The following is an 18201-nucleotide window of genomic DNA, read 5'->3' as shown; positions in this document are numbered from 1 at the left end:
GGACATTATTATTTTTTCGCGACATTGTTTTTATTTGTTAGCCTAATACAACTGGGTGGAGGGCAGAAAATTCCCCGTTTGAAAAATCGATTGTTTGGCGCTTAAAGAAATAAAAAATCACGGTCGATGTAGTTTACAGTTGCGAACATTTTTCGTGAATTTGATTATTATTATTATTTCTTTCTTTTTTGCGGTTTCAGAACGGGGAAACTACATATTTTTGCGATCGACATGGAAAGTCGGAGAAATCAGGAACGCCGAAATAACTCTGTAAGAGCGCCGCTGTCTGGCGGAGTATGCGCCCATCATAATATTGGTTCATAAATAAATGTCAACTTTCAGCGGTTGATTGCTGATTTATATATTCGAATTAGAGTTGAAAGCGGCTTTCTAGACCGGTAATAAAAGTTTGCGGGTTTAATACGGACCATTAGCCGACACCATAATTAATCTACCGTGCGAAACGGAATAGAGGAACAGCTGATGATGGGCTGCAATCAAATAATTGAACTGTCATCGCTGGGCGGATTCATTCGTCCGATTCGGAACATAATCAGTTCCTTATACTCTCCATATATGTTCATTTTTTTGTATCGGCTGAATAACTTCGATAAGAACATTATTCTTATAAAATAAATAAGTTGAACCATTTAGTCGATTTAAATTCAAACTCAATTTCGAGCGATGTCAACGACTTATAGCCATTCCTACGGTTATAGAATTAAAAGTAGTAAAGCGTTACGAAGAAATCTCTTTTCAATATCAACATTTATTATTAACGAGTTTGTTTTTTCATTGGTCGGAGGGATGGTTGGATTGGACGCATCTGACCAGCAGATGCGCGGGCTCACAAATATTTTAGAAATGGAGTTGGAAAAATGTCGATGATGATGACAATAAGGATTTTCCATGGTGTAACAAAGACTGGAAACAAGCTCGGTTCAATACGCACAGCATCGATTCGTTTACTGTTTACCAGACGGGGCTTTCTCGAAGGTCGGGATGTTCTCAGAGTAAGCCGGGGCGGAGTAAGCTGGAGCGGCGTAAGCTGGGGCTTTGTAATCGTCGCTATGGTTGTACTCCCAGTAGTGCTCACCGTATCCGGAGTAGGCATCATTCCACTTGACCTGATTTCATCAAATATAATAGTGATATTAATTACCGCTGGAAACGGAATTCAATGGATGGCAGACCTTGGTGCGGAAACGGTGATCCTTTGACTGCTCATACTGGTTGCGGTTGTGTTGAGCGTTTCCGCGGTTGTATCCGAATTCGTATTCGTATGGGCCGGGCACGTTGGCGTACTGGAAGTAGCCGTCGTACTTCTTCTCGTAGGCAGGAGCCGCATATTCGCCATCCGCAACAACAGCGGCCACAACGGCGCTCAAAACCAAAATCTAAAATTTGTCATTTGGGTTTTCAGAATTAAAAATAACCAGCCAGGAGGAATTCAGCTCAAACTTAAACCTCAAAAAAGTTGAGAAGAAGCAATTGTTTTAACTCACCACAAGAGAAGTCTTCATGTTGTTGGAGGATGCAAAGTTAGACTGCGAATATCATCCTCAACTGCACCGGGCGCCTTATATACCTCCGAGTTTTCCATCCAGTCCAGCACATTTTTTTTCGGTCATGTGTATACTCTTCTTCTGCTGTTTCGTTTTTATTTTTCATAATTTTATTTATTTTTTGTGGGCCAAAGCTGTTGCCTCGTTGAGGGCCTCGTTCGTGAGCTAGCCATTTCAAAAAGTTTCTATTTTACTCCATAGGCACCATAAGTCTGTGTGCTACTTCCAACCTTAGTCTTCACGTGTAGGATTTGTCGATTATTTTTTCAACGCGGAAAAAAGGTGTCGACCGTCTATACCAGGAAGATGCCGAGAAATTGGGGCGCAGCAGTTTAACTCGGCCCAAACTGTCGACGCAATTTCCATAGTAGTTTTAATTGCCAACATTTATTTTCGACATACGTACGTCTGGCGTGTCTGTAATTATTTCTTTTTCCAAACAAAGAAAATCGTTCAGACAGAATTCTCATATTTGTATTTGAATTTGGCGCGCCGCTCATCCCATGGACGATTAAATAATATCGATGGGAAATTACAATTTTCTAATACAAGGTTATCAAAGACGACGTCGCGTGACTTGGCTAAGCGATAGCAAACAAGAAAAAACCCGACTGCAAAAGTAAACAAAGGGCCTAAAAAGTTAAGGCGACGTTATAAGAAATGTTGGACATTGGACAAACGAACAGGATCCGTTTTTCCTTTGTTTGTTTTTGCGCTATATGCTATTTACCTGATTTCTTTCTTCACTGGGGTGTCTTATTGTTTTCACAGCAACTTATTCAAGCGTAAATACAATTGCGCTTCTTTCTATAGTTGGAATTAGATCAATGCCAAACTATCGCAAACTATAATAAAGTTTTATTTTTACCACGGCGCATAAAAATATATTTAGGGTCATTAAAGCTTTCTTGAATTTAGTATTTTATTATTTCCTCATTTGAAATAGATTTGACTCAATTAAAAATAACTACATTTAAGATTTCGACATGATCTCACGCGAGCACCTTGAACGTCGGCCGAGCAAACATTCGATAACGGATTGCGCTGTCGTCATGGCCATGATGGATCCCTTGTACGTCCATTACACACAAATAACATTCGATTATAAACATCCTGAAGATAAGTAATTATATTGTTATCGAACATGTCTGAGCAGCGCTGAACGCACCTGAGCCAGTTCGCCTTCAACTGGACATATATAAAAGTGGACTGGATTCAGGATCGAATTTGTGGTTCTCCTATTTGACTTTCTGAACTTCAAACATGAAATTCTTGGCTGTCGTTTTGGCTTTGGCCGTCGTCGCCCAGGTATAATAAAAACACGTTGATTTAATTGTTATATTTCTATAAGCGTAATTAAATTGGAAATTCATTTTGTTTCACAGGCGGCTGTCAATATGCCCCACAAGAAGATTTTCCCCAGGGGTGAGCTTTTCCCCCGTGCCCAGGTCCCACAAGGCCCTGGCTACTTCACCCCTACCAAAGTTGCCCCCACTGTCGACACCCGCGGTGAGTAACCAAATCACGACATGACAAAATTTTATTCTTGATCCTAATATTCTATTTGCATTTGAACAGGATTCTGCGGACAGTCCAAAGTCGATTCCAGCCGCATCGTCGGTGGAGAGGAGGCCATTCCCCATGAGTTCCCCTGGTATAAATTTGAATTCAATTTGTAGAAAAATTTACCTGTAGAAATTAACTGTTTTTATTTTTGTGAACATTCAAGGCAGGTGTCCGTCCTTATCGATGGGTCCGGCTTCTGCGGAGGTTCGCTCATCTCGCCCGACTGGGTTTTGACCGCCGCCCACTGCGCCGATGGCGCTGGCCGCTTCCTCATCACCCTCGGCGATCACGACAGGACCGTCGTCGAGCCGTCCCAGGTCGCCGTTTCCACCACCACCTACACCGTCCACCCCGGATGGAATTCCGCCACCCTTGCCGACGATCTCGCCCTCATCCGCTTGCCGTCGCCCGTCACCTTGACCCGTAAGTTCTTCATCAAATCAGATCAGTTGAAATATAGCACAGGTCCTTTAAACTAATCATTTTAATTCATTTGCGCAGCCGAGGTACAGCCCATCTGCTTGGCACCGGCCACCGAGCCCGATCACGTTGGCGACACCCTCTTGGTCTCCGGATGGGGTAAGACCGCCGACGGTGCCTTGCAAGGCATCTCCGACGTCCTGATGAAGGTGACAGCCCCCGGCATCACCACCGCCGAATGCGCTGCCACTTATGGCGACATCATCACCGACAACATCCTCTGCATCGACACCACCGGCGGCAAAGGATCCTGCAACGTAAATTTGAATTTCCCGCCTAAATTTAAATGTTCAAAATTCAATTTGTATTTTTGTTTCGACACAGGGAGACTCTGGCGGCCCATTGAGCTTCGTCAACGCTGGTGTTTACAACCAGGTCGGCATCGTCAGCTTTGGCGCCCGCGCCGGATGCGCCGAGGGATTCCCCGCTGGATTCACCCGCGTTTCCAGCTACACCCAGTGGATCTCCGACACCACCGGCTTGATCTTCTAAATTACTAATTTCCAATCGATTTCTGATAAGCTCTGCTGCATTCTCTCTTCTTCTTATTTCTTTTCTGTCCTTATATTGGCGCTTGATCCCCAAATAAATGAAACGTCAATAAAACTAGCTCAAAGTCTATTGTGTGTAAAAAGCAACTCTCACAGATTTTTGATTTCATTTCTTTTCTTTTCTTATTTTATATTTAATTTTTCGTTGATTGCCTATAATGTTGAAGTAATCTGGCGCATTTTTACCTTTGCACCTGGCCGTTCTCGATTCCAATTTCCAACCTAAAGCACGCATTAATGATTGGGCTGTAAAGAAGTCTGAGAGAAATATGATTAAGTTTCTTACAAGGACAAAGGGATATCGAATGACGCTATTATTGTGTGTTTTGATATGGGTCGTCAAGTTTCACATGGGATCATATTGGTACATAAACAAAGGTGAATTATCTCTGCACGTCCTGGCGATATGAGATAAAACTGGTATAAGGACCGTTGAACTTTTGGTTGATCAATAAAGCGATTTAGAAATAATGTTTGAATCATAATTTAATACACGAAAAATGAAAATAAAAAGTATGATGATGAAATTGGGAGCTTTATAGCTCGTATGTTTTGTCCGCCACCATGGCGCCGAACCTCTTTAAGAAGGTAACAATGAAAGCAAATATTGACGCCGTGATAAGGCCATCAATGTCTACCATGCTTTGTTCGTATTAGCCTTTGCAAGACTAGTAGAATTTTATCGCGCAATAATATAGCCTAAGCGCCTTTGACGTCCAGCTGTCAAGGGTTTTGAGTATATCAGTTTACAGATAATAACAGATCTGGTTCAGACAAGAACGGTGTAATTTTGTTAATACTCGTCATTTTGACATGCAATCATTATTTCCAGTGTGTCACCATATTGTGAAAATTGTGTAATTGTTTGTACAATTTAAAAAATAATAAAACTAGCAAAAATCAAACCTGCACCCTTTTGAATTTCTATACCCGAACAGTATTAGTCGATCAGAAAAATAATATGGAATGACAGTTGATGTGCGCATGGGTTTCTTGACACGTGTCGCAATGAATTTTAAAATAACGTGACCGAAACAAAAAAATGGGTTTCAAATTTTCGATAAGGCAATAACGTACGACTCGAAATTGCGCTGTCGTAGAAAAATCGAGAAAAATGAATTTGAATCGTTATCACGACACATTATTGACTGCTATAGACTGCGCCATCAATATCAAGACACGGCCAAAATAATATAAATACAAGTCGAGTCAAAATACCAAAGCGCTCAGCTCTTTTATTTGTCGTTTAACTTTCCTCGCATCCAGGTGGAAGATGAAATTTCTGGCAGCTGCCTTGCTGTTCGCCGTCGTTGTCGCCCAGGTATTTTTAGAAATAACGAATGAACCTCATCAAAAATATTTTCGATTTAACTATTTTGATTATTATAATAAGGTGGCGGCTAGGGACTTGTCCAAGTACCAGCCGAGGTCTGTTTTGTTTCCCCGGCCACCGGTAGCCCAAAAGAACCAATACGTCCCTGTCAAACGCCCCGCCACCGTCGACACCAGAGGTATAATTCAAGTTAACTTACAAGTTATAGTTAGTTCTATCCTTCAAAACTATACCAACTTTTATATCATGACAGGCTTTTGTGGTACTGCCAAGACTTCCAATCAGGATCGTATTGTGGGTGGAACCGAGGCTGTCCCCAACTCTCGACCCTGGTATTAAATTCAATTTGTTTTAATGCGTTAGCAGTGAATTAAATTTGCACTTTAATTTAGGCAAGTGGCTTTGTTCATCGATGACCAATACTTTTGCGGTGGTTCGCTTATCTCGCCCGATTGGGTTTTGACTGCCGCTCGTAAGTTTCCCCACAATTAATTTAAATCCAACACAGCTCAAATCAATCGTACGGGTTTATTAAATGAATGCTGCAGACTGCGCCGACAATGCCACGTTCTTTAACATCATGCTGGGTGCTCACAACGTTCGCCTCACAGCTGCCGAGGAACCCAACCGAGTCGAGTACCGCTCCGAAGTCTACACCATTCACCCGAATTGGGGATCGACTTTGTTGAGAAACGACATGGCCCTGATCAAACTCCCAGAGTCTGTCACCTTCACCGGTCTGTCTATATACACAAGAAAATCAGAGACTAGATTCAATCTGATTTAACAGCAATTATTTTTTTACTAAAATTCAGATGCCATTTCTCCCATCTGTTTGGCACCTGCCACCGAACCCCTTCACGCCGGAGATCCTCTTCACGTCAGTGGATGGGGAAAACCATCAGATGGTAATAATATCCAAGCTTATAGTTTTATGTTACATAATTCTGACAATTGATTTTAATCGTTGAACAGCTGCCACTGGCATTTCCCCAGTTCTTCGCGAAGTCGATGTCGTTGGAATAACCAACCAGGAGTGCGTCGCTGCTTACAGCGTTCTCACCATCAGGGATAGCAACATTTGCGTCTCCACCCTCGGTGGCAAGAGCTCTTGCAACGTGAGATACCCGAATTATTTCATTATAAAATTATAAAACATTTGTAATTAAAATTTAATTTGTATTCAACATTTTTAATATAGGGTGACTCTGGCGGGCCTCTGTCGTTCATCAACAACGGCGTTTACAATCAGGTGGGTGTTGTCAGCTTCGGATCGAACCAAGGATGCGAACTCGAAATTCCCGCCGGATTCGCCCGCGTTTCCAGCTTCACCGACTGGATTTCCTCCGTCACCGGCTTGGTCATTTAAAGTTACGTCATATAGCATGTGCTTTATACCACGATTTTTTGTTGCCTCTCTTCCGCTGTAAAAAATAAATAAAAATAGTTACTTCAATGTCACAATAGATTTAATGTCTGGATTATTGCTCAGCACACCTCTTCCGCCTTCCGGATTAATACAAATTTTTAAAATCTGATTTGAAATGATTCGTCTGTGTGAAATACAACGTCTCCTATCATAAAAGTGATTCAAGATAGATAAAGAATCGATCCTTAATCAGCCTGGGCTTTATTTACACTGTAAACAATAAACATTGGCCATGCAGTAATCTCGAATAATCTCTGGACATGTTGACTGAATCCCTTGACGAGAGGAAAAAAACAAACAAACAAATTGTTTACGCCGTTATTATTATCAGTCTGTAGAGTAAAGTCTATAAAAAGATTATTTTGCCTTCGTACTTTTTTCCCAATGTTTGAACCCAAAATAAACAAAATGAATTTTTGGACGTGCTAATCAACTCTCAGACTTATATATCCAATTATAAATGTTTTCATCTACAGCTCGCTTAATTATACAAGCAGTAGACATGTCAAGGAATATCAATAATATGAGCAATCATATCGTAAAAATAAACTCTGCACAATAGAGCTCAAAACAAAAGATAATTTCCTTGTTATTGAATTGTACATCGCTGAGAAAGTTACGTAAAATATTGATTTTCTATTTGTCATATGGTACCACACTTGAAACCGACCTTTGCGTCCGTTCAAATATAGTTACTTGTTGATTTTACTTACGTAAATATTATCCTTGGCCTAATGGGAGAACGAAAGAGATTTATTCGACATGAAATTCTTATCTCGAAATGATTTGATTTATACTTGGATCCAGTGTTTATCCAAGTCGCAGGTATTTAAGGGTAGCATAGTGAAGCGGAGATCGATTCGTGTCTTGATCGTATCACCGCACTAACCATGAAGGTCTTTGCCATTGTTTTCGTAGCCATTGCCGTCGCTCAGGTAAACGTTCAATAATTTCAATCAACAATTTTTATTTTGAGGGGGTTAAATATTATTCTTTGATTTTTATAGGCGTCTGGTTTGGACTTGTCCAAGTACCAGCCCCGTTCGGTCCTGTACCCCCGTGCCCCAGTCGAGAACGCCAACAGGTGGGTGCCTCCAAAGGTCGCCCCTACCGTCGACACCCGCGGTAAGTCAAACCTACTCAAATGGAATGCATTCAAATGATTTTATACATGTGTAATGATTGATTTCAGGCTTCTGCGGACAGGTCCAGAGTGACCCAAGCCGTATCGTCGGAGGAACTGAGGCCGTCCCCCACTCTGCCCCATGGTAAGACAATTTCTATAATTTAAAAAAATGCTCATTCCTGAATGTCAATCAAATCATTTCAATTGAATGCAACAGGCAAGTGGCTATTTTCATCGATGGCCAGTACTTTTGCGGAGGTTCCCTCATCTCCAACGAATGGATCCTCACCGCTGCCCGTAAGTCTATAATGTGGTTTTTTAAAATAATCCGCCAAAAGTCGAAAAGATTTCCGCGCTAGAATTTCAAATTGGAAATTTGTTTGCCATTTTTAGACTGCGCCGATAACGCCATCTTCTTCAACATTTACTTGGGCTCCCACAACGTTCGTTTGGATGCCGTCGATGAACCCACCCGCGTCGAAGTCAGGTCCACCCAGTACACGGTCCACCCCAACTGGGGACCCGTCCGCATCGTCAACGATGTTGCCTTGATCAAACTGCCCGCCCCCATTGAATTCACCCGTAAGAATTCAATTCATTCCCAACGTCATCTCGTATTCCAATTTAACATTTTAATTTCTTTATTTCACAGCCGAAATCCAGCCCATCTGCATGGCTCCCACTTCCGAGCCCGACCATGTTGGCGACATCCTCCACATCAGCGGATGGGGCAAACCTTCCGATGGTAAAATCAACTTATTATTATCTTGAATAATGTAACGATCTAATGAATTTAATGATCACATCAAATGTTGCGTATTCATCAGCTGCCGCCGGAATTTCGCCCGTCTTGCGTGAAGTCGATGTCCCATGCATCTCCAACGCCGAATGCGCTGCCACTTATGGCGCCACCATCACTGATGGCAACATTTGCGTCGACACCACTGGCGGCAAAGGATCTTGCAACGTAAATTTTAAAAATGAGCTCAAGTTTCGTTTTTATAGCCTTGTTAATTCAAATGGGTGAAATGTTGATTAGGGTGACTCTGGCGGCCCATTGAGCTACGTCGTCAACGGCGTCCACAACCAGGTCGGAGTTGTCAGCTTCGGCTCTTCCGCCGGATGCGAGGTCGGCCTTCCCGCTGGATTCTCCCGCGTCTCCTACTTCGCTGAGTGGATCTCGTCCGTCACTGGCTTGGTCATCTAAGCTCTCGATTGCTTGTGCCTATTCCACTCCAACATTTTTTTTTAAATTCCCAATTTTTTTTTAACCCTGTGTCAAATCCAATGAAAATAAAATCGAAAGGAAATTAAAACCTTAAACGGTTGATTCTCTTTTAGTTTGTGTTCAAGTTCTTTTTTTTTTCAAATTTCAAAATTTCTACGTGACTGTTCAGTTTAGCAACACACATCGGTCGATTTAAAATTAGCTTTGATAAAAACCCAAAGCAAATAACGATAAGAATTGATAAAAGAGGATTGATCCCGTTCGACCATGTATTCCGACCCCGAGCGAATCATAATCATGTGCGTAGTCATTTCAGAAAGCAAACAATGCTAACAGTGATATCTTTACCTTTAAGCTTTTTATTTAAAACAAAAAAAAAACACACTTAACGGGCCAAGGTAAACCATTTTGGAGCGATTATTGTTGTTTTCATGCGCATTTAAGATTCGATAGGTGATTTTTAAAATTATTTTTCAAAAGAATACTGCTACTCCGTTTTCTGAAATGTTTTTGTGTTCGTATAGAATAAGGAATAACAAGCAACCTTCCGTCCGATCCGAACGAGTAATTTTTTGAATGGTTTGACGAGAGCCACCAGCATTAGCATTTATTACTCAACACCGCTACAACATTCCCTATTGTAAATTATAAGAGTACTTTTTAGAATTGACAACTTTATTTTTCTGGCCTAAATGAACCCGGATTTTCGACGGTTGGTACTATCAATCTGATAAGTCAACATATGTACAGCCATCATTGCCAAATCGTCAGAAGGGATGAACATGTTACAAGGCGAACGTATCGCATCAGGATCCCAGTTACATTTGGTACAGCCTGTATCGGTATACTTTGGGTTTTCTCCACCTTTCGACGGGTCCGCTTGTCCCGTTTCCCAATCAGACACTATACAGTACATGTGATGTTGCTATACATGTGACCAAGGTCTCACGAAGTCTCGATCCGCTTATGGACATTTTGGAGCGCATAAGAATATAGGATCAGATGATAAGGATTTTGATAGTAATCAACCTTCGTTAAGACATTTAGTGGTTCGATGAGGTGGTGTTGATTGTTATCTTTTACGTCATTCGGTCTCACCAAAAAAAATTTGGATCAAATTCCAACGATGGACTAAGAAGTATAAAAGATGGGAGTGCAAACGTGATGAAATCCATTCGTGTCCTACCTGAATACCTCAGACTAAACATGAAGGTCCTCGCCATTGTCTTGGTTGCGTTCGTCGTCGCTCAGGTAAGCTAAATTCATTAACTTTGCAATTGAATCATTTTTTAAAAATTGGACGAATTCGAATATACCAGGCGGCTGCCAGGGACTTGTCCAAGTACCAGCCCCGTTCGGTCCTGTTCCCCCGTGCCCCGACCAAGAACACCAACTCTTTCGTCCCAGTTAAGCGTTCCCCAACTGTCGACACCCGCGGTAAGATTTGAAATTTGAAAATGATATTTGAATCCGATTCGATATTCAAATGCTTTTATTTAGGTTTCTGTGGCCAGGCTAAATCCGCTAGCCGTATCGTCGGAGGAACTGAGGCCGTCCCCAACTCTCTGCCATGGTAAATTGAATTCATTTTTCTGCAGATAATTAATTGTAATCATTTGAATCATTTTGAATTCGAAAGGCAAGTGGCTTTGTTCATCGACGACAAATACTTCTGCGGTGGCTCCCTGATCTCCAACGAGTGGGTCATGACTGCTGCTCGTAAGTTCACTTATTCATTTCACGCTAAAGGATGTCGATAATAATTTAATGATGTCTTATGTGCAGATTGCGCCGATGGTGCCGTCTTCTTCAACATCCTGTTGGGCTCCCACAACGTCCGTTTGACCGCCGCCGAGGAACCCACACGAGTTGAGGTCACTTCCTTCGACTACACCGTCCACCCCGACTGGGCTTCCCTCCGCATCCGCAACGACGTCGCCTTGATCAAGTTGCCCGCCCCCATTGAATTCACCCGTAAAAATTCAATTCATTCCCAACGTCATTATTTAAAATTTTAATTAATTTTTTTTTCACAGCCGAAATCCAGCCCATCTGCATGGCCCCCGCCACCGAGCCCGACCATGTTGGCGACATCCTCCACAACAGCGGATGGGGCAAACCCTCCGATGGTATAAGAACTTTAATTCAAATTTAACTTAATAACCAGCAATATAACTAACACGATGATCTATGCAGCTGCTGCCGGCATCTCTCCCACCTTGAACGAAGTCTACATGCCTTGCATGTCCAACGATGAGTGCGCTGCTTATTTCGGCAGCACCATCCAGCCCGGAAACATTTGCACCGACACCACTGGCGGACACAGCGCTTGCAACGTAATAACATTCTTAATAATAATTGATTTGGCAAAATTTCTAAAAGAAATATTGGTTCAATACAGGGTGACTCTGGCGGCCCATTGAGCTACATCAACGGAGGTGTTTACAACCAGGTCGGTATCGTCAGCTTCGGCTCCTCCGCCGGATGCGAAGTCGGCTACCCCGCCGCCTACACCCGCGTTTCCTACTACGCCGACTGGATCTCGTCCGTCACTGGCTTGGTCATCTAAAATCTAAACCATCGAGACCTGAAATCATTTCTAGCCTAATCTTTTTTTTTTTGTTTTAAATCCAATTGCCATTAAAAAATAATACAGTCGTTAAAAAAACTGAAATGGAAATTTCGCATTCAATTTTATGAATTAAATTCAAAAGACGGAAGAATGTGACAATCCGTTGTGGGTGACTGGAAATTGATTGATCGAATCAGACGAAAGTTTGGAAAGTACACGACGGCGGTTTTTACCACCACAACCTTAATAGTCTTTGTGCCACATTTGCATATATTTCCCTGGATGCATGCTGATTCAACGTTGCCACCGGGAGACGGTTACGTCACTCGGTTAAGCTTTCAACCTGTGCGCAACGGAACTTGAGCAGCAAGTGTATTTAAGAAAGAGTGCGCCAGGAAGTTGGGGATCGATTCGTGTCTGCGACGTGTCTGTGTCACAATCATGAATGTTTCTGCTGCTGTTGTCTTATTAGTTGCGATTGTATTCGCCCAGGTATACACCCAAACCTGCTGTCAAGTGAAAAAGGTGAAACATTAAATTATAATTTTGGCTATTTGCATTTCTCAAAGGCAGCAGCTAGGGATTTGGCCAGGTACAAACCCAGAGGAGTGTTGTTTCCTCGCCCTCCTTCGAGGAATAAAAAACCAATCTTCCCAGTGAAACACACCGCTACAATCAATACCCGAAGTAAAGATCAAATTGAATTCAATTAATTTTTGTAATATTTTATCATTTACATATTTGTCACAGGTTTCTGCGGGCGGGAAAATAGCACAAACAGTCGAATAGTAGGTGGTACAGTTGCTGAACCTCATTCCCTGCCATGGTAATTAAATTCGAATCAAAAAATTTAAAGTTAACATTTGTGATGTTGTTTGTACTAATATTGTGCGATTCCAATCGCAAATTAGGCAAGTGGCTTTATTCGTTGATGACAGATTTTTCTGCGGTGGTTCCCTGATTTCTAACGAGTGGATTCTCACCGCTGCCCGTAAGTCAAAACCGAAATAAGAGCAGTGGCCAGCTTTCTCATTTTTCTTTTATTTCTTGATATTATCAGACTGTGCCGAAGACGCTGGCTTTTTCGACATTCTGCTGGGCTCTCACAACGTTCGACTGAATGCCACCGAGGAGCCCAGTCGCTTCGAGATCAGATCGAACGTGTCCATCGTTCATCCGGGATGGTCCTCCTTCCGTTTCATGAACGACATCGCCTTGGTCAAGATCCCGCAGCCGATTAAATTTACGCGTATTATATAGAAACTGATCAATTATAACCTCGAACGATTTTGTGAATATGTTTTGATCAATTTTGGCAGCTGAAATTCAACCAGTTTGCCTGGCTCCACCTTCCGAGCCCGATCACGTCGACGATATCCTCCACGTCAGCGGATGGGGCAGACATTCTGAATGCAAGTCAAACATTTTCATTTTTCTTATTCAAATTTCCCGCCTCCATTGAAATGACATTTCATTGTTGTAACGCATCAGTGACTCCCGGAATTTCCCAAGTCCTCCGAGAAATTGACGTCCCGTGCATCTCCAATGAGGAATGCGCATTGACTTACGGCGAAACTATCACGGACGGAATTATTTGCATCTCGACCGCCGGCGGAAGAGGATCGTGCAACGTAAATTTTACAAGACTTTTAATGTTAGAATTACGCAATCATTAATCCTGTCATAATGTAGGGGGATTCTGGTGGTCCTTTGACTTTCGTCAACGACGGCATCCACAACCAGGTGGGCGTGGTTAGCTTCGGTTCCAGCCAAGGATGTGACAAAAACCTTCCGGCCGGATTCTCACGTGTTAGTTTTTACGCCGAATGGATCTCATCAATCACCGGCTTGATCATCTAAGTGAAAAAAAGAAGATGAAAACATTCGTTTTCGCTAAATTGCCTTTAATAAGTCAAATAGTTATGTCATTCCTTACCAAAGCCACTCGAGTCCATAATTGTTTTTATTTTTAATTGAAATAATTGCAACGAAAGAAATTTGTTCATAAATTTTATTGAATCATATCACTACAATCAAACATCTAAAATTACTATTTTTTAAAAAATGATCCGACTACAATAGCTTTTCTATCAACAAGTTGGAGGGGGGCGGGACGTTTCTAGATTCGATGTTCAATCACCGAACAACAACAACAACAACCATGTATAGCTTGGTGTTTTCATCACAACCATTTGCCGGCAGTATTATTCCACTTATTTTTGCCAACGGCCCGTTTTTCTGTTTTGACTGGGGGCGTCGCAGACCAAAAAACAAGGACTCAAACATTCAACATCCGTTGCACAAGGATCTGGATTTTACGATTTGAAAAAAATGGAGGGGTGCGTCTACTACCTGAGTGTACTTCGATAATGCCTGGCCGCCACCAGGATAAGAAACGAGGAGAAGAGGAAAACGGTGCCACTGATGGATCCCAACATCCGGTTGCGACGTTCTGCGTACGAGAAAAAGAAAAAAACAAACGGAAAGTGCAACGGAACCGGTGCGGATGGAAACACAAGAGAATTTTAAAAAATTAAATTTTGATAACAATTAAATGTAAGAAAATGCAATCAAACAGAAAAGGTACCTAAAAAACCAAAAAACAATTACCGACTGCTGTTCAACAACAACAACAAAGTGTTTATTGGAAGATACTACTGGTACCGAGCCAACAACATTCCCGCAGACACACAGGGTAGTAACACTAACAAAATGAAATATCTGGCTCATTCGGAGTTGAGAGTTTCAGTGGGTTAATGGCACATGCTGAGGGTGTCTCATAATATAAATGGGAATGTTCTCTCTCGCTTTTGATTTTTCAGATATTGATTTTGCGTTAGTAACAGGTACTGTTAAAATTTTGGTGTAGGACAAAAATCATATTGCAAACAAAAGTTAAACTAAAGATATCAAGTTCAACGCAGACTATAAGGGGGATAACGGAACGGGTAAGGTGTAAAAAAATAATGGAACAACCAAAAAGTATCGACAGCAACAACAGAAAAAAAAAGGTATTGCTTGCAGATTATTAGTTCAGATCGACAGGTTTACCTGGGTCAGCGATGCCATCGTCAAGAATCGTTTCCCAGCCTAGAGTCCGCTTGACGGCATCCTTCCAACGAGTGTAACGGGAGCCTCGGTCTAAGAATTGGACGACCAACCAACCAATCAATATCTGGTAATATAAGCTGGACAACTAGTTTACCTGATTCGGAGACGGCCGGAGTGAACGTATCGCTGGTGATACTGTTCTGATCCAGCGAATCCAAGCTCCAAACGTCTATACCTTCGGCATTCCCAGCTGCCATAGCCGCACCTAGGGCCGTCGTTTCCGTCATCGTGGGTCTCACTGTAATAAGAATTCGCAAATTGTTTTACAATTATTTTTGTATCAATTTGTCAGGGACAGTACCAATCGGAATGCCGAGAATGTCGGCCTGGAGCTGGATCAAAAGATTGTTTTGCGTCATCCCACCATCGACACGCAGCGACGTCATATGAGCACCAGCGTCGCGAGTCATCACTTCAACGATGTCCTTGGTTTGATAGCACACAGATTCCAAAGTAGCACGAGCCAAATGGGCCCGGGTGGTAAACTGGGTCAATCCGCAAACGACTCTACATCATTTTAAAAATGAAACAAATTAGTTGAATAACTTGAATGCCAAATTTGAGTTGATCAAAAGTACCCTCTAGCATCCATTCTCCAGTAGGGGGCGTAAAGGCCCGAAAAGGCGGGAACGAAATAGACTCCGCCGGTGGTGGTTACGGAAGAGGCCAATTTTTCGCATTCCTGAAAGTCGGAAATCAAATTCAAATTGTTTTTCAACCAATTAAGAGCCAGACCGGCGACAGCTATCGATCCTTCCATAGCATAATGCGGTTGCTTATTCTTCCCCATTTGATAGGCCACGGTTGTAATCAATCCGTGTTCTGATTGCACCGGCTAGAAAGAAAAATCAATAAAATTAACTTCAAAAGAAATTTTAGATGATGGAAAAATCACAAACTAACCACAATGCCCGTGTTGTACAACAAGAATCCTCCAGTACCGTACGTCATTTTTGCCTGTCCAGGTTCAAGGCATAGCTGGCCAATTAAAGCCGATTGCTGGTCTCCTAGACACTAGATAATTAAGACCAACAATTAATTAAAAGATGCTCAAAATAACTGCGCTCAATTGATTCGACTTACGCCTGAAATAGGAGTTCCGCCTAATGGCGTGGAAGTTAAGAAGCCATAAATTTCGGATGAGCTTCGAATCTCCGGAAGAATAGATGTTGGTATATTGAAGAATCTGAAATATTCGAGAAAAAAATGTTTGAAGGGCTTAAAACTTTTATAACTTTCTGATTTCTTTTACTTGAGCAAATAAGGATCCCAGTTTAAGGTTTCCAGATTCATCAGCATAGTGCGTGACGCATTAGTTACGTCAGTGAGATGCAGGCCGCCCTTGACCCCACCAGTGAGATTCTATTGATAAACAAATTTAGTTCATGGTACACTCCAAGTTATCTACCAAGTCAAGTATACCCAAATCAGCCAAGTGTCGACAGTTCCAAACAAGCAGCGGTTTTCGTCAATAGCGTCGCTCACTTCAGCGACGTTATCGATCAACCACCTGAGTTTGAGTGCACTAAAATAAGTGCTGATGGGAAGGCCACAATGTCTCTTCAAGAAATCCTTGTTTCCACCTTGCACTTTTGACAGCATCGATTCCACGGTGCTTTTTGTACGGGCGTCCAACCAAACTGGGTGTAAGAAATTCAATATTAGTTTTAACAGGACATACAAAATAAAATAAAAATGTGAACTTACTGATGGCATTGTAAAGAGGTTTTCCAGTTAGCTTGTCCCAGACGATGGTCGTTTCACGTTGATTGCAAACGCCAATGGCTTTGATGTCTCCGGGATCGACATCCAAACTTTTCAAGTTCTCCACTGTTTTGCAGACGCAATCGATAACGGTCTGCAAAAGTTCCATCGGATCCGATTCCACCCATCCTTCTTGAGGTGTGAGCTGATTCACTTCGACCTGGTGATAGGTGATGAGTTCTGCTCGTTCCGCCGAGAAAACCTAGAGGAAAAAACAAGAACATATTTTAATAGTGGAAGAGGAATTAAATTTTTTTATTGGGTACTCACTAAAAATCTGCTGCTGCTGGTCCCTTGGTCAATTGCACCAATAAGAGGCCCATATTTTCCAACCATTTCTTTTTTTTTTACTGGAGTCTCAAGATCACTGGATTTTTGAAAAATAAACAAATTATTCACTTATTAAGGTCAAAGTATGCTTTTGGAGGGTGCTTGCAATGAATAGTGGAGACGGTCTGCTGCACGGGACTACTATCCAAGCCAAACTGCCAGGAAATTATCGCACTAGTCTTATTTTGGATGATGAGAGATTAGGAATTCAGTGTATACAAAGGATGTGGCTGTGAAGTATTGGATTACAGGATGGGCCTTCAGATGAAGCTACTACTCCAGTCTTGTGAAATCACTGAAAGTATCATATTCCATTAAGGGATTGGAAGTGCGTGAAGAATATATCAGGCACCACATTGGTTATCATTGAGTTGGATCTAGAGAAAGCCAAATATTTGCCTGTTTTCAAAAAACTACGTCGCATTTCAGTCTATGCTAGGCCGTAACGTAGTATCCAACGGGATTATATGACGCCGACGAGGAATAACTGTCACAAATTTTTTTATTATTTGATGTATGGATTATAATGGACACACACGTGATACGGGGCGGAAAAGCGCTTGAATTATTCTGGAATGTGTGTTATCTATAGGGAAAAGAATGCTTACTTATTGTTTGCTTGCAAAACCTTGAAATTATCTCGCCATTGAGATCATGAACTGGTCCAGATGTTTTTATAGTTTTTTCCATCAGTCACTTGCCGACCGACTAAAAAGTCGTCTGCTGTGACAAATCGGGTCGCGCGGAGAGAAGCCCTTGCAAACTAGGAGAATGACGAGCGAATTAATTTGATTTTAGTTTTTAAAAAATCAGTACATCAAATTTTAACCTTAGCTTTGATTGACACGGATATCTGGTACGAATTGCTACTCGATACGAAGTGAGTTCTTGAGCGGTTCAGAATTTCTTTCCAATGACCCCGATTTCCTATTTTTATCACCAGATATAGTCAACTGGCGCGTGTAATCGCCAGATGTGGCCTCAAATCCTCAATTACCGTTTTTACAAACACAGACTATTTCACGTCACGAATAAGAAAGAGGCTGTGCTTTATAGTGCAACCGTAAACCGTTGGTTGATCGACGTACCCCATGGCCTATTCACAAACTTATCCCAGTCGTATCAAATAGAAAATAATTCAAAAAT

At 41.9% G+C, this 18201-nt stretch overlaps 7 protein-coding genes across 10 annotated transcripts; 5 read left to right on the top strand and 2 right to left on the bottom strand.

The window, feature by feature from the left end:
• Positions 1-754: 754 nt before the first annotated feature.
• Positions 755-1642, bottom strand: LOC124203665. Its single transcript, XM_046600409.1, has 3 exons — positions 1506-1642; positions 1194-1397; positions 755-1127 (listed from the first exon to the last, which is right to left on the bottom strand). Exons 1-3 carry the CDS (start codon positions 1521-1523, stop codon positions 966-968), a joined length of 384 nt encoding a protein of 127 aa, XP_046456365.1. The 5' UTR covers positions 1524-1642; the 3' UTR covers positions 755-965.
• A 1076-nt stretch (positions 1643-2718) lies between these two features.
• Positions 2719-4249, top strand: LOC124203656 (brachyurin-like). The gene is made up of 6 exons (XM_046600399.1): positions 2719-2873; positions 2951-3074; positions 3144-3219; positions 3295-3554; positions 3633-3868; positions 3936-4249. Exons 1-6 carry the CDS (start codon positions 2829-2831, stop codon positions 4101-4103), a joined length of 909 nt encoding a protein of 302 aa, XP_046456355.1. The 5' UTR covers positions 2719-2828; the 3' UTR covers positions 4104-4249.
• A 1103-nt stretch (positions 4250-5352) lies between these two features.
• Positions 5353-7033, top strand: LOC124203653 (brachyurin-like). Its single transcript, XM_046600395.1, has 8 exons — positions 5353-5483; positions 5556-5673; positions 5749-5827; positions 5888-5967; positions 6044-6232; positions 6311-6403; positions 6471-6613; positions 6697-7033. Exons 1-8 carry the CDS (start codon positions 5436-5438, stop codon positions 6862-6864), a joined length of 918 nt encoding a protein of 305 aa, XP_046456351.1. The 5' UTR covers positions 5353-5435; the 3' UTR covers positions 6865-7033.
• A 690-nt stretch (positions 7034-7723) lies between these two features.
• On the top strand, positions 7724-9390 carry LOC124203657 (brachyurin-like). The gene is made up of 8 exons (XM_046600400.1): positions 7724-7859; positions 7932-8049; positions 8117-8192; positions 8268-8347; positions 8444-8632; positions 8703-8795; positions 8878-9017; positions 9090-9390. The coding sequence occupies exons 1-8, from the start codon at positions 7815-7817 to the stop codon at positions 9255-9257; spliced, it is 909 nt and encodes a 302-aa protein (XP_046456356.1). The 5' UTR covers positions 7724-7814; the 3' UTR covers positions 9258-9390.
• A 983-nt stretch (positions 9391-10373) lies between these two features.
• On the top strand, positions 10374-11950 carry LOC124203650 (brachyurin-like). Its single transcript, XM_046600393.1, has 8 exons — positions 10374-10529; positions 10598-10715; positions 10779-10851; positions 10918-10997; positions 11064-11252; positions 11315-11407; positions 11475-11614; positions 11680-11950. Exons 1-8 carry the CDS (start codon positions 10443-10445, stop codon positions 11845-11847), a joined length of 948 nt encoding a protein of 315 aa, XP_046456349.1. The 5' UTR covers positions 10374-10442; the 3' UTR covers positions 11848-11950.
• A 116-nt stretch (positions 11951-12066) lies between these two features.
• Positions 12067-13874, top strand: LOC124203654 (brachyurin-like). Its single transcript, XM_046600396.1, has 8 exons — positions 12067-12342; positions 12420-12537; positions 12601-12676; positions 12762-12841; positions 12911-13099; positions 13170-13262; positions 13342-13481; positions 13543-13874. The coding sequence occupies exons 1-8, from the start codon at positions 12292-12294 to the stop codon at positions 13708-13710; spliced, it is 915 nt and encodes a 304-aa protein (XP_046456352.1). The 5' UTR covers positions 12067-12291; the 3' UTR covers positions 13711-13874.
• On the bottom strand, positions 13852-17932 carry LOC124203649 (glycerol kinase-like). Of its 4 annotated transcripts, none has more exons than XM_046600391.1 (13): positions 17664-17815; positions 17455-17542; positions 16996-17092; positions 16669-16927; positions 16384-16601; positions 16214-16323; positions 16045-16147; positions 15865-15975; positions 15540-15796; positions 15263-15468; positions 15056-15199; positions 14902-14991; positions 13852-14302 (listed from the first exon to the last, which is right to left on the bottom strand). In XM_046600391.1, the coding sequence occupies exons 3-13, from the start codon at positions 17059-17061 to the stop codon at positions 14199-14201; spliced, it is 1668 nt and encodes a 555-aa protein (XP_046456347.1). In that variant the 5' UTR covers positions 17062-17092; positions 17455-17542; positions 17664-17815; the 3' UTR covers positions 13852-14198. The 4 variants fall into 4 exon arrangements, with proteins under 4 accessions (XP_046456347.1, XP_046456346.1, XP_046456345.1 ...); XM_046600390.1 differs by lacking the exon at positions 17455-17542 and adding an exon at positions 17162-17454; XM_046600389.1 differs by lacking the exon at positions 17455-17542 and having other exon boundaries at positions 17664-17818.
• Between the last annotated feature and the right edge of the window lie 269 nt (positions 17933-18201).

Source organism: Daphnia pulex, chromosome 10 (assembly GCF_021134715.1).
Source record: "Daphnia pulex isolate KAP4 chromosome 10, ASM2113471v1".
NCBI lineage: Eukaryota > Metazoa > Arthropoda > Branchiopoda > Diplostraca > Daphniidae > Daphnia > Daphnia pulex.
This window is presented reverse-complemented; position numbering and strand designations above follow the sequence as displayed.

Coding starts and splice junctions, on each gene's coding strand:
- LOC124203649 (XM_046600389.1), bottom strand. CDS start 17,061: ATGGTTGGAAAATATGGGCCTCTTATTGGTGCAATTGACCAAGGGACC. Junction 15,797..15,864: donor TGTACAACACGGGCATTGTG/GTTAGTTTGTGA, acceptor TTTTCTTTCTAG/CCGGTGCAATCAGAACACGG. Junction 15,469..15,539: donor TGGAGAATGGATGCTAGAGG/GTACTTTTGATC, acceptor AAAATGATGTAG/AGTCGTTTGCGGATTGACCC.
- LOC124203665 (XM_046600409.1), bottom strand. Junction 1,128..1,193: donor ATCACCGTTTCCGCACCAAG/GTCTGCCATCCA, acceptor TGATGAAATCAG/GTCAAGTGGAATGATGCCTA.
- LOC124203654 (XM_046600396.1), top strand. CDS start 12,292: ATGAATGTTTCTGCTGCTGTTGTCTTATTAGTTGCGATTGTATTCGCC. Junction 12,343..12,419: donor TTGCGATTGTATTCGCCCAG/GTATACACCCAA, acceptor CATTTCTCAAAG/GCAGCAGCTAGGGATTTGGC. Junction 13,100..13,169: donor GCAGCCGATTAAATTTACGC/GTATTATATAGA, acceptor CAATTTTGGCAG/CTGAAATTCAACCAGTTTGC.
- LOC124203653 (XM_046600395.1), top strand. CDS start 5,436: ATGAAATTTCTGGCAGCTGCCTTGCTGTTCGCCGTCGTTGTCGCCCAG. Junction 5,968..6,043: donor TTGGGTTTTGACTGCCGCTC/GTAAGTTTCCCC, acceptor TGAATGCTGCAG/ACTGCGCCGACAATGCCACG. Junction 6,404..6,470: donor ATGGGGAAAACCATCAGATG/GTAATAATATCC, acceptor ATCGTTGAACAG/CTGCCACTGGCATTTCCCCA.
- LOC124203657 (XM_046600400.1), top strand. CDS start 7,815: ATGAAGGTCTTTGCCATTGTTTTCGTAGCCATTGCCGTCGCTCAG. Junction 8,050..8,116: donor CCCTACCGTCGACACCCGCG/GTAAGTCAAACC, acceptor GATTGATTTCAG/GCTTCTGCGGACAGGTCCAG. Junction 9,018..9,089: donor GCGGCAAAGGATCTTGCAAC/GTAAATTTTAAA, acceptor AATGTTGATTAG/GGTGACTCTGGCGGCCCATT.
- LOC124203656 (XM_046600399.1), top strand. CDS start 2,829: ATGAAATTCTTGGCTGTCGTTTTGGCTTTGGCCGTCGTCGCCCAG. Junction 3,220..3,294: donor ATTCCCCATGAGTTCCCCTG/GTATAAATTTGA, acceptor TGAACATTCAAG/GCAGGTGTCCGTCCTTATCG. Junction 3,555..3,632: donor GTCGCCCGTCACCTTGACCC/GTAAGTTCTTCA, acceptor TCATTTGCGCAG/CCGAGGTACAGCCCATCTGC.
- LOC124203650 (XM_046600393.1), top strand. CDS start 10,443: ATGAAATCCATTCGTGTCCTACCTGAATACCTCAGACTAAACATGAAG. Junction 10,530..10,597: donor TTGCGTTCGTCGTCGCTCAG/GTAAGCTAAATT, acceptor CGAATATACCAG/GCGGCTGCCAGGGACTTGTC. Junction 11,615..11,679: donor GCGGACACAGCGCTTGCAAC/GTAATAACATTC, acceptor GGTTCAATACAG/GGTGACTCTGGCGGCCCATT.